The sequence below is a fragment of the Trematomus bernacchii genome, unplaced genomic scaffold, assembly GCF_902827165.1.
Source record: "Trematomus bernacchii unplaced genomic scaffold, fTreBer1.1, whole genome shotgun sequence".
Taxonomy (NCBI): Eukaryota; Metazoa; Chordata; class Actinopteri; order Perciformes; family Nototheniidae; genus Trematomus; species Trematomus bernacchii.
In genome coordinates, this window is record NW_022987588.1 from 2,486,834 (window position 1) to 2,499,870 (window position 13,037).

The 13,037-nt window shown below is 38.3% G+C and overlaps 1 protein-coding gene across 1 annotated transcript in view; it reads right to left on the reverse strand.

Moving 5' to 3' along the window:
* The window catches only part of rapgef4 (Rap guanine nucleotide exchange factor (GEF) 4), a 32,428-nt gene extending 25,643 nt beyond the window's left edge, over nt 1-6,785 (reverse strand). Inside the window, exons 1-4 of the mRNA XM_034128384.1 lie at nt 6,605-6,785; nt 3,118-3,260; nt 2,938-3,026; nt 2,290-2,436 (exon numbers count right to left, since the gene is read on the reverse strand). Of these exons, the coding sequence (XP_033984275.1) occupies nt 2,290-2,436; nt 2,938-3,026; nt 3,118-3,260; nt 6,605-6,672 (447 nt within the window). The 5' untranslated portion in view covers nt 6,673-6,785. The remainder of the gene's footprint in view (nt 1-2,289; nt 2,437-2,937; nt 3,027-3,117; nt 3,261-6,604) is intronic.
* Nucleotides 6,786-13,037: the final 6,252 nt, after the last annotated feature.

Below are 13,037 nucleotides of genomic sequence, written 5' to 3' on the forward strand. Positions count from 1 at the left end.
AAGTGCAACCACACCATTTACTTTCAAGAGAAAAACCCTCCCATGACATCTGGGAAACACTCTGTGCCGAAACTACATCATGTTATAGTTGAATATCACAGTATCACTATACAGTATACCACAGCGCTCATTACATCACAAAACAACCAAGACCGGGGAGATGTAAGGACAAGAAACAACAGTGTTGGCGGGCAAAATCAGAGGCAATAAAGTCTCATCCGAAACACACCTTACTGAAGAGGTCGCCTCAGGGCAGAGGTGAAAAGTGTAGCACAGGAGTGTTTCCACGTGATCCTCCGCACACATCTAGACAGGGTAAGTATCCGGTCAAACTGCTGCTGGCCAGTGCACTGACACAATGATCATCTAATGGCCACTCATGCCCTTCAGCCCCAGAGGAAATGGGCTGTCTCTGTCAGTGAAGCAGCCCAGTGCAGAGGCTCCAGCAGAGAGGAGAGGGGTCGCTACACAGCGTGAAGCCCAACAACTAACACGCAAGAGATAGGAGTGTGTGGTGACCAACAATAACCAATACTGCTCGTCAAATTAATCAAAAATAAATCTGTACTATTACAGTATTTATTTATTTTTTCATTACATTTCTGTCCTGACCAATTGTGGAAAGTAACAATGTGCTTTTTCTTAAATACTGTCTTTTTGAGTACTGTTTTTACTTTTTTTTCATTTCCTATGTTATGCTTCCACTACAATGTAGAGGCAAATATTGTACTTTTTATTTCACTACTTTCTTTTTATAACTTAAAGGTGGGGTAGGTAATTTTGGAGAAACCAGCTCGAGTGCGCTAGAATTTGAAAATACACAACCGGAAAAAATCTGCCACTTCCTTACAGAGCCCCTCCTCCAACACACACGAACGTGCACATGACCAATGAGGGCACGAGATAAGTTTGTGCACAGATGGAAGGCTGACAGGCAAGTAGGCCATCCAGTTATTTTAGCCGGGCCGGCTAAAATGATTGGTCGTGCTTTTTACAGCGCCACGGCTTCCACAGATGAAATTTGTTTATGTATTTATTGTCAAAGCATTTAATATATGTTTCTGAAGTGAATTACCTACCCCACCTTTAAGTTACTTTAACTATTGAGATTCAGATTAATATTACAAAATAATCAACAAATAGTTAATTATATATTATAATAGGTTAAGATACAACTTTTTGGTTCCTTTATTGAGCTACCTGGTGAAAATAAACTCATTTACAACATTAAAGTGAACCCATAAAGCATCAAAACATTTTATATTTTGGGTATATTTTGATGCCAGTACGATTATACATTTACTTACTGCAAAACTGTTCTGTGTAACAGAGTGTGTGTGTACACTGTATTACTACTTCGGCTTAATTAAAATATATCTGTGTAATTCATGTGTTGACTGAATTAGTGCGTATATTAAAGACAGCAGTAAACAAAGAGCCAGAATGATTCTCCTCAGAACTTCACCTCCATCTAGTGGTCAGACAGCATACACCTTCTAACACTGATACAACTAGTATATTGTCAAAAGCTTACACATACTTCAGACCATTCAATTAATAGAAATGTGAATCTCACGCTATTCCTCGAGAGGGGCACAACAATTATTCATGATTGAACCTCTACTAATCAACAAGGCACCTTGCTTATACACCACCTACGCTTTGGCTTGTGCTTAGCTCCATTCGTCACGGTTTTCACATCAACATGAACAAACTGAGACAGGTGGCTGTTCCCTGGCTTACAGCAGCCCCCTCAGTAGGTCAGAGAATAAAGGATGATTAGACAAAGAGTCTGCCTTTAAGCGATCCACTCAGCTGGGCTTTTTCCTGCAATCAATTACCTTTACATAACATCAAGAATCACATTTGCAATAAAATATGTAAGAAACCAAATGCCATATTTAACATGTTATTGCAGGTGATTATATGAATAGGATTTCTGTTTTATACCAGCCTCAGAATCAGGCTGTATTTTCTTTCACTTTATTATTTAATTGATAAAGTGTGGGGGAGTCAGCACAGATACAGAAATCTAGGACTAGGCTAACATCAGTCCAGAGTTAAATACATTCTTGGTGATATACCTTGTGTATTCTTTAATGTCTTTAGTTTCTTTAATTAACAGGGAAACAAACTCAAAGACGTGGACATATTTAGCTTGCAGCCCTTCAGATCTTTATACAAGCAACTACCTTGAGTTAATCTCAGATATGTGTCACAATCTGCAATGTAGCCAGAGAATGTATGTAGGGCAATACAAGTACAGATGGAGCAGAGAGAGGAACTCACCTCCCACAGAGACCTGAACTCCCTCTGCTCGATGCGTAGGAGCTCACTGAATTCCCTCGTGACAATGGTGGCATGCCGGGGGGTGTTATCCAGGATGGACTCTCCAAATGCTGTGCCGGTGCCCAGCGTGCATATAGGAACAGCATCCTGTAACAGAAACAGAGAGGAGGCTACACATGGATCATTCCTCACTAAGGATATAAAATACAGCTAGAAAATAAGCCGTTAATTTAAGCATAATTTAATGTCCATTTTCTGCTGGATGAAAGGCCTTTGTGTGAGGCACTTGAGGAGCACTGATCAGATCACTCTCAAAGGCTACGAGCAATCACCTGAACACTTGTGTGATATAAATGGATACACTCCAGTGTGCAGAGAAATTACTCCAATCAGCTCCTAGACAACCTGACTGAGGTGGATTAAGCTGCAGTATTAAAAACATTAAGCATTGTTATAAACAGGATGCTCTTTACAGCCCACACTCCAAACAAGCTTGAGGTTAGATGGTGAATTTCAAGTGTCGGACAAAATTATTAAAATCTTCATAGAAAGACTGTAACATTTAGAAGATAATGCAGATTTTGTAGGCCCTAATATCCACACCAAAGTACATGTCTTAAACAAAAGATAGATGTGTATCAGCCGTACCTGATAACTTGATGTCTCTGAAACTCTGACATCCAGTGAACCAGAGATGACCGCATACCAGCTGGTGCCAATGTCTCCTTGGCGATACACTAATGGTCACAGCAGTTAATCAAATTAAATCAACATGTTTTTCATGCCAGATTTACAATATGACAGTTTCAGATCCTGTTTTTGACTTACAGGTGATGCCTTTCTCCAAGCACACATAGAATCCACACAGGCAAATCTGCTGCAACAAACTGGGGCGAAATCTCTCGAAGGCCTTCACATTTTTCAGGCGAGCCAGAATTATGTCAACATCTTCCCCAGAGCGCTCTGCTGGCCTGGAGAAAGAAAAAGAATACCATACAGGTAACTGCTAAAACAAATGTACATACTGTAAGGTACCTACAGTATAGGCTGCAGAGACCATCAGTCAGTGCACGTTGGCCTGGTTTCTGAAACATCAGAAATTATGCAGGAGGGAGGTGAGTGAAACCTATTTAAATTCTGGTTTCCTGTTTCCTATGTCATAACTTATAATAACATTTGTACAAGAAAGAGGTAAGGAAAAAAGGTCAGAATTCACACCTGCACTCTGTTGTGGTCTTCATGAAATTAGACACTGAAGAAATGTGTGCTGTAACACAGTGAATCAAGAAACACAGGAAGAATGATAAAGGCAAAGACATAATATTTCAAGAATCTATATCGTAATTTTGATCAAATACCCATAAATTGTTCAGCACAAATGTTTCTTCCCTGATAACTATCACCTCTTGTGCCGCACCTAGTAAAGCTTAGGAAGTTTAGTCAAGAAGAGTCATTTTATTTTCCAACTCAAACAGCTGAGTGAGGAAACTCACAATTTTCACTTTAACCTGTTAGATCTGCCCACAACTGAAAATCAATAATCTCATTGCTGTCAAATGTAAAATGATAATGTCACCAAAGACTCGCATGTCAACTTTTCCTTTTGAGTAAACTACGTCAAATGAGATCCCAGATCAGAATAGATCACTCCGAAGTGTGTTAGGCTGAGATAAAAGCTTTTTTTCAGTGTTTAATGCTCAACATTAACAGTCAAGAATTGACTATGAGGAGCTTTGCAAGTGTTTGTGAAACTTATCTCCTTTAGCCTTTACTCAAACTGGCTCATGCTCCCTGTGCTGCCCACTGACCATTTTGTTTTAAGTGCATCTATAAAAAGAGACTTTTTACATAAGTATGACATTGGTGACAGTAACTCTATACATTGTTGTTTATCACATGGAAAAAAATGCTGATCACAAAACAGATGAGTCGGGTTGTGTTTTATCCCTCTCACTCCTATGTTGCCTGTATTACATTGCCCCAAATGTGTTACACTGAATCTAGAGAGTCTGATGTAACATGTGGGTGGTTGTACTGTAGCTTACATCACCTTTGAATCCATCCTTTAAAACATAAATCAAACTGCATCAAAAGTTCATTAAAGGAACACTTTGCTTGCTTCATTCCTTCAACAACCATCTGACTTATGTAGCTCTATATTATGTCACAGTACAGTAAGTGTTTTCTCCAAGCACATCATGTCTTCCCTAGCAACCTTATCTCTTTGCTTTGCTCTTCGTGATGGGACTGAATGATCACACCTGGTCCACTCCCATAGCATTAACTGAGTAAGCCTACCCTGCATTATATCAGCACTGCGTACACAGGGGGGCAACAGAGAGATGTGTGGGAGCCCGAGTTTCAAAGCCATTGTGTATATTTGGAAACCAACCAAGTCAAAACAAAAGCAAAAAGTGCGGATTTAGAGTCTGAGTGAGGACAGAATGTTTTCATCACGAGGCAGCTTGTTGCAGTATTAACACTACTTAACCTAGATAGCAACTGTTTCTCACCTACAGTGCAGTTACAGAACGTGAGACTGCAAAGTGTAAGATAGTTAGTAAAATGTGGCAATATTAACAGCTGTGGTTTTTGTGCTCACTTGTAGTTTGTCCAATACGTTTTCATATGCTGTAAAAATCTGCATGGAAATATAGATTTTATCATCTGACGTTGATTTTTTGTTTATCAGAACAATAAAGTGAAGTATATTTGCTACAGGTGTTTGCTTGGAAACGGAGGATCATACTAGAACCGTTTGATTTGAGCAACAAAGGCATCTTCTAGATCCAAGCAGAGGATGTTACTGTGTAAACACATCTGGAACACTGCGTCACCTTGATGTTCAAAGCTGACGCACTTTGGACCTTTTGTTTGTCACAGCCCCTTTCTGGTCCATTTACACCTGAGCTGCATCCAACATCCCTGCCTGTTTGGCTCCTAAAGCACTCATCTTCACTTTCCAATATTTTCAATCCAAGTGTTTTAATTCAAAATGTAAAACACTAGCTAGTGCAATGCCTTAAACACAATATAAGGAGGGTGTGAAATTAGGGATTATGCACTTATTTGAATGCACTTGTGTTGTTGTGTATGTTGGCAGTTGTCTCTTGTCATGCACTTTATATCTTGCATTATAATTCCTTTAGTTTTTTTATGCGGCAGCTTTTATGTCTAAAACTAATTTCCCTAGAGAGAAATAAAGCAATCTTGACTCGACTTAAATGAATTAATGTGGATATCATGTACCCAAAGACCTTGCTGTGTAGATGATAGACATGTACACTATAGTTGTGCGACACTGCCTATGTCAGTAGTGATGCAAAATGATGATGATTCATAAATATGTGAAAGACAACCCTAGTGTGTTTTTATAGCTTTCAAAATCAGGCTTCGTAAAAAAGATGCCTTTTTTCAAAGCAGTCCCTTGCAGCTGCTGGGTGGTTTTATATCTCCTCTGGCAGGTGTTCATGCAGTAGCTTCACCTGCTGGTCTAGTGTTCTGCAGTGATTCAGGGCAGAATTCAGTCTAAAGCCTATCCACATGCAAAATATTTGAATGGATTCCTGACAAGAATTGTAGTCCCAAAAGTAATCTTGTGGTATATTAGCACCAAAAGATCTGGAGCACTGTTGTCCTAGACTGTGTTATAAATTATGTACCAATTAATCAGGTACATGTATTATTCAAGCAGTCAATATGGCTCCTTCTCTGCTAGTTATAAAGATCATATATGATCTTAGCATTACATGGTAACATGCTAATAAAGTTTTTTTTTTGTAATGTTAACATGCTCTTGTTAATGTAAATTAGGCATGTACCTTGTATGCAAACAGTTTTAGGTAACAGTCAAAGTATTCTACCTAGACATTGATCAAAATCCAAGTAGGTGAGTAACAGTCTGCAACAGCTGGAGGGTAGTTTGTCAGTCAGTGATTCATGCAGTCAGTGGTTAAAAAATATATTTCAAACAGCACAAGCCTAAAGTTAGTGGCCTTGTTAATTAGATTGTTGTTCTTCGCTTCACAGCGGTCATTTAGTTTGTTTGCAGCCCAGATTAATAACTCGTGTCCTGAAAACGCAACACTATGCTGGCATGGCCTTTCAAGGATGCCTAATTCAATCTCAGGAGGAGTCTTAACTCCGTTGGGAAATTAAAACTACAAAGCCAAAAATCTTAGATCCTGAAAGCTCCTTAACTTAGCTCCTGAATCACAGCGCCGAAGCTCTGCTGGAAAACAGAATCGCGTTAATATTCCATCAATCGTCCCTTGCACAGTGGCTTGAAACGAGCAGCAGTGACATGTGAAAATACCTTTTATCCAGACAAATAATCCACTCGGCAGATTCCGACGAATGTGAAGAAGTGTGTGCTGCTACCATCTTTGGATCCTGCTGCTGTGGAGGTAGAGAGGGCTGGACTAAAACACCTCATGTGCCTTCAGTCTTCACTCATTCCCCGCTGACAGTCAGTGAGCTGCTGTCCCCAGATCTGCTGCTGCTGATCTCTACAGCGGACAGGGAGCAGACAGGGAACACATGAGAGGGGGTGTTCAATGTGAAGCCAGTGAGTGGTGAGGTTTAGTTTCTTTTGAGAAAAAACGTGACTCACTTTGCTAAGCTGAAAAAAAGGAGGTACATTTATTCAGCCTTTAAAGAAACAATTAGAAAAATCACATGCTGCAGAAACTGGCAGAGAAACGATTAATATGATGGTGGGAAATACATCTGTCTCTCATTCATGTTATTTACTTTGTTTAGTTGATAAGTCATAAAACACATTTTGATATTACTTTTATGAATTTGTATTGATTAGCCCAAAATATTATGTATATAATATATTTTCACCACTGCAAAGATTTCTCCTGCTTTTTATTATGTATTGCAATTGTTAATACTCATCTAAAATAAATGTCTTTATCTTTTTGTTTAATTTGTATCACTTCAAATTCATCTTTTACACACTTGCATCACTTATGCATTCTGCTCTTGTTTTAGTCATTGTCTTAACTGGTTGTGTGTTTTCATACCAAGTAGCTTCACACACAACCTTCTCAGAGCTGATCATTTGATTAAAGTTCCTTAGCAGTTAGCCAACTGCTAAGGAAGTATTATATGAGCTCAAATTGTTCAATTCAACATACACTATATGTGTCACTCAGTTACCAGCTAGCTATCTAATATAACAATAAATCATGCTTTCATTGAAGTAATGTTGTTCATGTATTCCACTTCAGAGTTGCTTTGGAGGTTGCAGGTTTCCTTATAAACCGCCAACTTTTTGAGGTGGAATATGTTAATATAGTGGTGTGAATTTAATGTTATTTGTGAGAGAGTAGAGTGTCCCAACCTGATGTAACATGGTCCTGTTAGATATCTAATACAACACAATCTGTAAAATGATAACAATGGTTTAACAGTTTTGAAACGTGTGAAATGTATCACACATTGCTGCTCATACTAGCTACTGTCTTTACTCTTCTCACTCCCACATCTCACTGATGTTCAAAACGTGACTGTGAAATGTTTTTTCTCATTGAAGCAACCTTGTGATAGTGGGGGATATTCTCATGTTGCCACGTGCATGAGTGCATACATTCACCATGAAGAGATTGGTTGCAGGTGGAGGACATGGGTACATGTTCTAAAGTGGCCAGTCAGCACAATAAGGCACTTCTGCACAGAGGGATTTCAGTATGATGGAAATGCATATGGATGACCTTATAGAATAACACACATGATCATCATGGGCATCCACATGATAGTTAGTCAGGAATGTATCTTATGTAGACTTGTCTTCTTTCAAAGTAGGAACATGTTCCTAATGGCCCTGAGAAAAGGATGCTTTGTAATAAGCGTCCACATAATAAAAGGGTCATTGGGCTCCTCAGTTCCCTTGGCAACAAACTGCAACTGAGACATAACACGACAAAGAGGTTGAGCTCCACAATGCCTTCTGTGCTGACAAGAATGGGAAGAAAACTGTTTGCTTATTTCTTTTGTATCTCTTTAAACTAACAGTTGCTGAGTTTTGAGAAGATCTATTTATTTACCTGTCAATCATTTGTTTGTTTTTGTTTTGTTTATGATGATTATAATTACAAGTAAAATCAAATGTATTCACATCTATGTCTATATTTATGTACTTGACTTTTGCAGTACTAAATACACAAAACGTAGTATTAAATATTGATATAAAACAATAACCGCTGTGTAGTGTATGTTTACTATAAGAACCTAAGATTCCACATGGGTGTGACAGTATGAAGTGAGTGCCATCAACGTCATTACAAAGTGGTTGTCAGCAGTTTGAGATGCAGATGTTTACAAACCACAAAAGAAAATGCAAACTGCTGCACATATTAAAATGCTTGAAAAGTTTTAAATGGTGTGATAAATGTATAGTACAGTACTGATCTTTCCATGATTTTGATGGAACGTACATAATTATTGCTTTTTTTGTGAGTATGAGGATGAAGATGAGAGAAATCACTGTTTTTGAATTTATATTTGACCAATATCCTAAATCTTGTACTTCTATCTGCCACTAGATGGAAGCATTGTCTCTGTTTAAGGTAAAAAACAGAATCATGCTGCCTTGGCGTTGATTTACAAGACTGTTTGGAAATGTAACTCTGACTCTGAAATATTCAATTTTGATTAGTATGAGCAGACATATTTGTGTGCAGTTCCAAAGATGTTTTGCATTTTAGAGACTTCATTTTGATAAAGAGTTGAGGGCCACACTGATTACACATTTTATACATTTCTATTGTCTGTGGTCCTGAGCATGGAGAGAATTTTGTTTTTTGACAAAATATGTTAACTTAAGGTCAATTTACTAGATTTGTATTACAGGAAATGGAACTTCAGGTAATTCTTTTAAATGGCTGTTCCAGTAAAACCCACACACATTTTGAAGTTGCACTTGCACCTTCATCTTTTTCTCTCTAAAAGACCAGCATTTACCCTTTCCATCACGCTGTCTCCCCCTCTCTTACTAAGATAAATAGTGAGGATGCAAGACTGAGCTCAGGCCAGGGCATTCAAAACACAAAACACACATTCCAGTTACACTGCATACCTTCAACTCACAGCAACACATAACAATTAGTAAAAATGTCAATATGCACTGCAGTGCTTTGCCAATGTGCCTGTCACTACTTCTAGTAATCTGATGGCTCCTAAAACACTGCAAATGATTGCTCCTATTGCAAGTAGGTGTGCAAACCATCCTGTATCCTGAAAACACAATCAAATAGCTTTCCATATTTAAAAGCACCCAGCTGACGGTGGCAATATTTAACATTTAACCCTCTTCAGGAAGAGGGAACAATGGCCTCATAGAGAAAGGTTTGTTTTGTTAGTTGTGGTCTGATTGAGTTTGAGACATTTTGTCAAAGATTCCACTGACCGGCACTTCACCTGCTCACGTTTTCATTCGGCTTGACTTGTTCATTCGATTTTGTTTGAAGGGTTGCTATAGAGATCGCTGGCCTGGCTTCGGCGTGCCATCTTACCCCTGGGAGAAAGCCCACTGACTGTGTATATGGCTTTTCAGACCCACAGTTGCTAGGAGATGATCCAGCAAGCTGGAAATGGTAAACACACAGACACATGCAACCCTTATGTGCACACACAGCATCATTTCAGATGCAGATGAGCATTTGGAAAGACAGTTGTTACTGCTGGAATGTGAAGCTCTTGTAAGTAAGTGTACAATATTGAAAGTAATGTGTTTCCTCATGTAAGATGAACATTTTGAGATGTATGAATTGTTGGAGAGGACATAGGTCTCATTTAAAAAAGAGATCTATGATCTCAAGGGACCAATCTGGTTAAATAAAGGTTTGAAATTAAATGAAAATAAAAGACCAAAGTATACATTCCAGAGTCAAAGGAAATGTGATCCATCATTAAACATTTCTTATCTCTCACTCCCAGTCTGAGAGCTCACATCCCCTGAGCCAAATGTAAATAGATTTACATAAAACAAATGAATACAGAACCCATAGGAAAGATGTACGTTAGTGGTAGGCTAATACTAAGCTATATAAAACCTCATTCATCAGATAACCAAGACTTAAATGGAATGTGAGGGCTGATAGCTGCAGAGGAAATGCCTGAGGACTGGACCTTTTCCAGAGACGTCTCCCTGAATGTTTTTAAACACTAATTTACAACTTTGATATGATGGGATGTAATAGCCTTAAAATAAAGCACTATTTACATAATATGCTCATAATTCATTTATCTAATAATCAAACGCAAATGGTAATGCACCCTGGGTGGAAACTCTCAGTGTTGAGAGTTTAATATTTCATCTTTTGTAGGATTACAAATGTAAATGGATTTACACTTTAGGCAACTGAAGAAATGGTCATGTCTTCTAAATAGATCACCATCTGCTTATAGGCCTCTTGCTGCAGCCTGGTTCATATTTATAAATAATGACATCCTTCTTTGCATATTGTTACATAATAATCCCCTCTTTTTTGTAAAAAGTTACAAAAGTGTGTACGTTCAAGATGTATAAAGATTTAATCAAACATAAGATACACGTTTAAACTATGTAAAAAATGTATTTTAAAGCCATAGTCTTTTACAAAATAATGACCTGATGAATGTTATTACATTTGTAAATAAACAACATTTGTCGTCTTGTAAAAGATATTCAAATATTCATTTGAGATCGAAGAACATCTTCTCCCACATGCTCTTGCTTATATTTCCTAGGTCTTTCTTCTGATTGGATGATATTTTTGCAATGTAGGTTCTCAGCCACAGAGGAAACCTGACAACACTCCCATTCAGTATCTTTGCAGCCAATCTCATGAAAACATAATCTCTTTATTTCCTGAATCAAATAGGTGCATATGAAATGTCGGTTCTGCAACTTACATATTATTCTCTGGAGAGGTGACCTGATTTGTAACATGACATAAGAAAATACTAAATATATTATGCTTTGAAATGTAATCCTTTCTAAACTTTGGTTTTGTGAAATTACTTCAGAATATATTTTCAGCTAAATTAATTTGGATTTCAATATGTAAAAAGGGATTAATTAGAAAATGTCGGAAGATAATGTGCACAGCCATAGCAATAATATGCAGGATATAGGATCTCTGTAAAATGACCCACTTAAATTGAGGTGAAATATATGGTTAAACCCAACTTGCATTTCCTGATGAATGTTTATATATATTATGTAAGCACTTTGACACGCAGTTTGTGTATGAAATAGTATACTAATACACTTCCTCCGCCTTGTTGTTGGTTAAACCATGTTACATGAAGGTAGTTCTACAGATTAATTCAGATTTTTGTCAGATGTTGTATTTTTCTTCCAGAATAAACTTCATCCCTTCAGTTAAACTATACACATCCACGTTAATGCCATAACTGCCTTCAGGCTAAACAAGGAGCCTCATAATCAGCCAGTACCTGCGGCAGTGTGCTGAGTCATAGCCGGATGTACAAGTCATGGGGCCTTGGGGCATCATTCGCTGTTTGCCTCCAGTGGACACCCCCACTAATAAGCCTTTTACATTGTATATGTTGACCTACCCTGTTGCCTCCAAACTCTCATAAGGTAAATTACACAATGTGTCAGTTTCATTTTAGACCCAGTGACCATGCTTTGTTTAGGAATATATACCATACAAACACTATACACCAACCAACAATCGGATTAACCCAATAAGAGCTTAATAAAAAAAGCCTAATTCTAAAAACATTACGGTCCTACGGAACAGTAAGAAAAAATAAAATAATTCTGAACCTGTGTGATAGTTAGCCAGCATACACAATAGGAAGGAACTGAACCGGCTAAATGGAGTTCATCTATCACTGATTGAATCATTTAAAACCGTGCTTTCCCCTATGAAATGTAAATTGTCTCCTGCAAAAAGGCCTATCAATCAGATCCCATTGATTTAGGAACCCTAGGGGTTGGGGGCACTGAGTATGCATTAAAAACGTTGATTCATCTAAAGTTTAGTGTTGTTTGTATTCCTGAAGGGCTACTGCAAACATTTGGTATTGCACTTTCAGTAAATTGGGGTAGTAAAACAATGTTTTTTGAAGGAATTATCAAAAATAAAGCTGCAATGGGAGAGAATAAAAGTTTCAAGCTGTAAAAACAGTGGATATAATTTTGTTTTACTATGAATTCTCAATGTGAATTCCTTCAAACCCCAGTGTATGCTCTAAGTGGTCATATAACCACAGTAGATATATTGAATGTTGCCTTTTCGTAAAATAAATTGTGACTTAGAGAAAATAGAGTGGCTTAATGTGACTTTGACATTACCCTGACCTGTTATCTATTACAACACAGCATCATTTATGGGTACAATTATATGTGAGCAAATTTGAAGTGCCCCTTTAATGCTAATATATTTGGATAGAAAACTATTACTAAAAACAATGCATAGCCTATACTCAGTGGAGAAGATGGGGGGGGGGGGGGGGGGGGTGCTCGTGACTTATCCGACCGTCCCACTTCGGTACCGGCCCATTGGGATTCGTCCCGAACGTCCCGATGGCTTTAGGTGAGCTCTAATATACAGTAAGCCCTTTCCCACGCCTTTCTCCTTCAACTCCTCCAGTCTGTGAGCTGTGGAGAAAGAGAGCAGGGGAGGGGGTGGAGCTGGTGGTGGGTTACAGTTCTGGAATGTGTGCGCGCTCCCGACTCTCTCTGTTCTCGTCGGCCGCGCCGCACAGCACAGACAGACTCTCGTGCG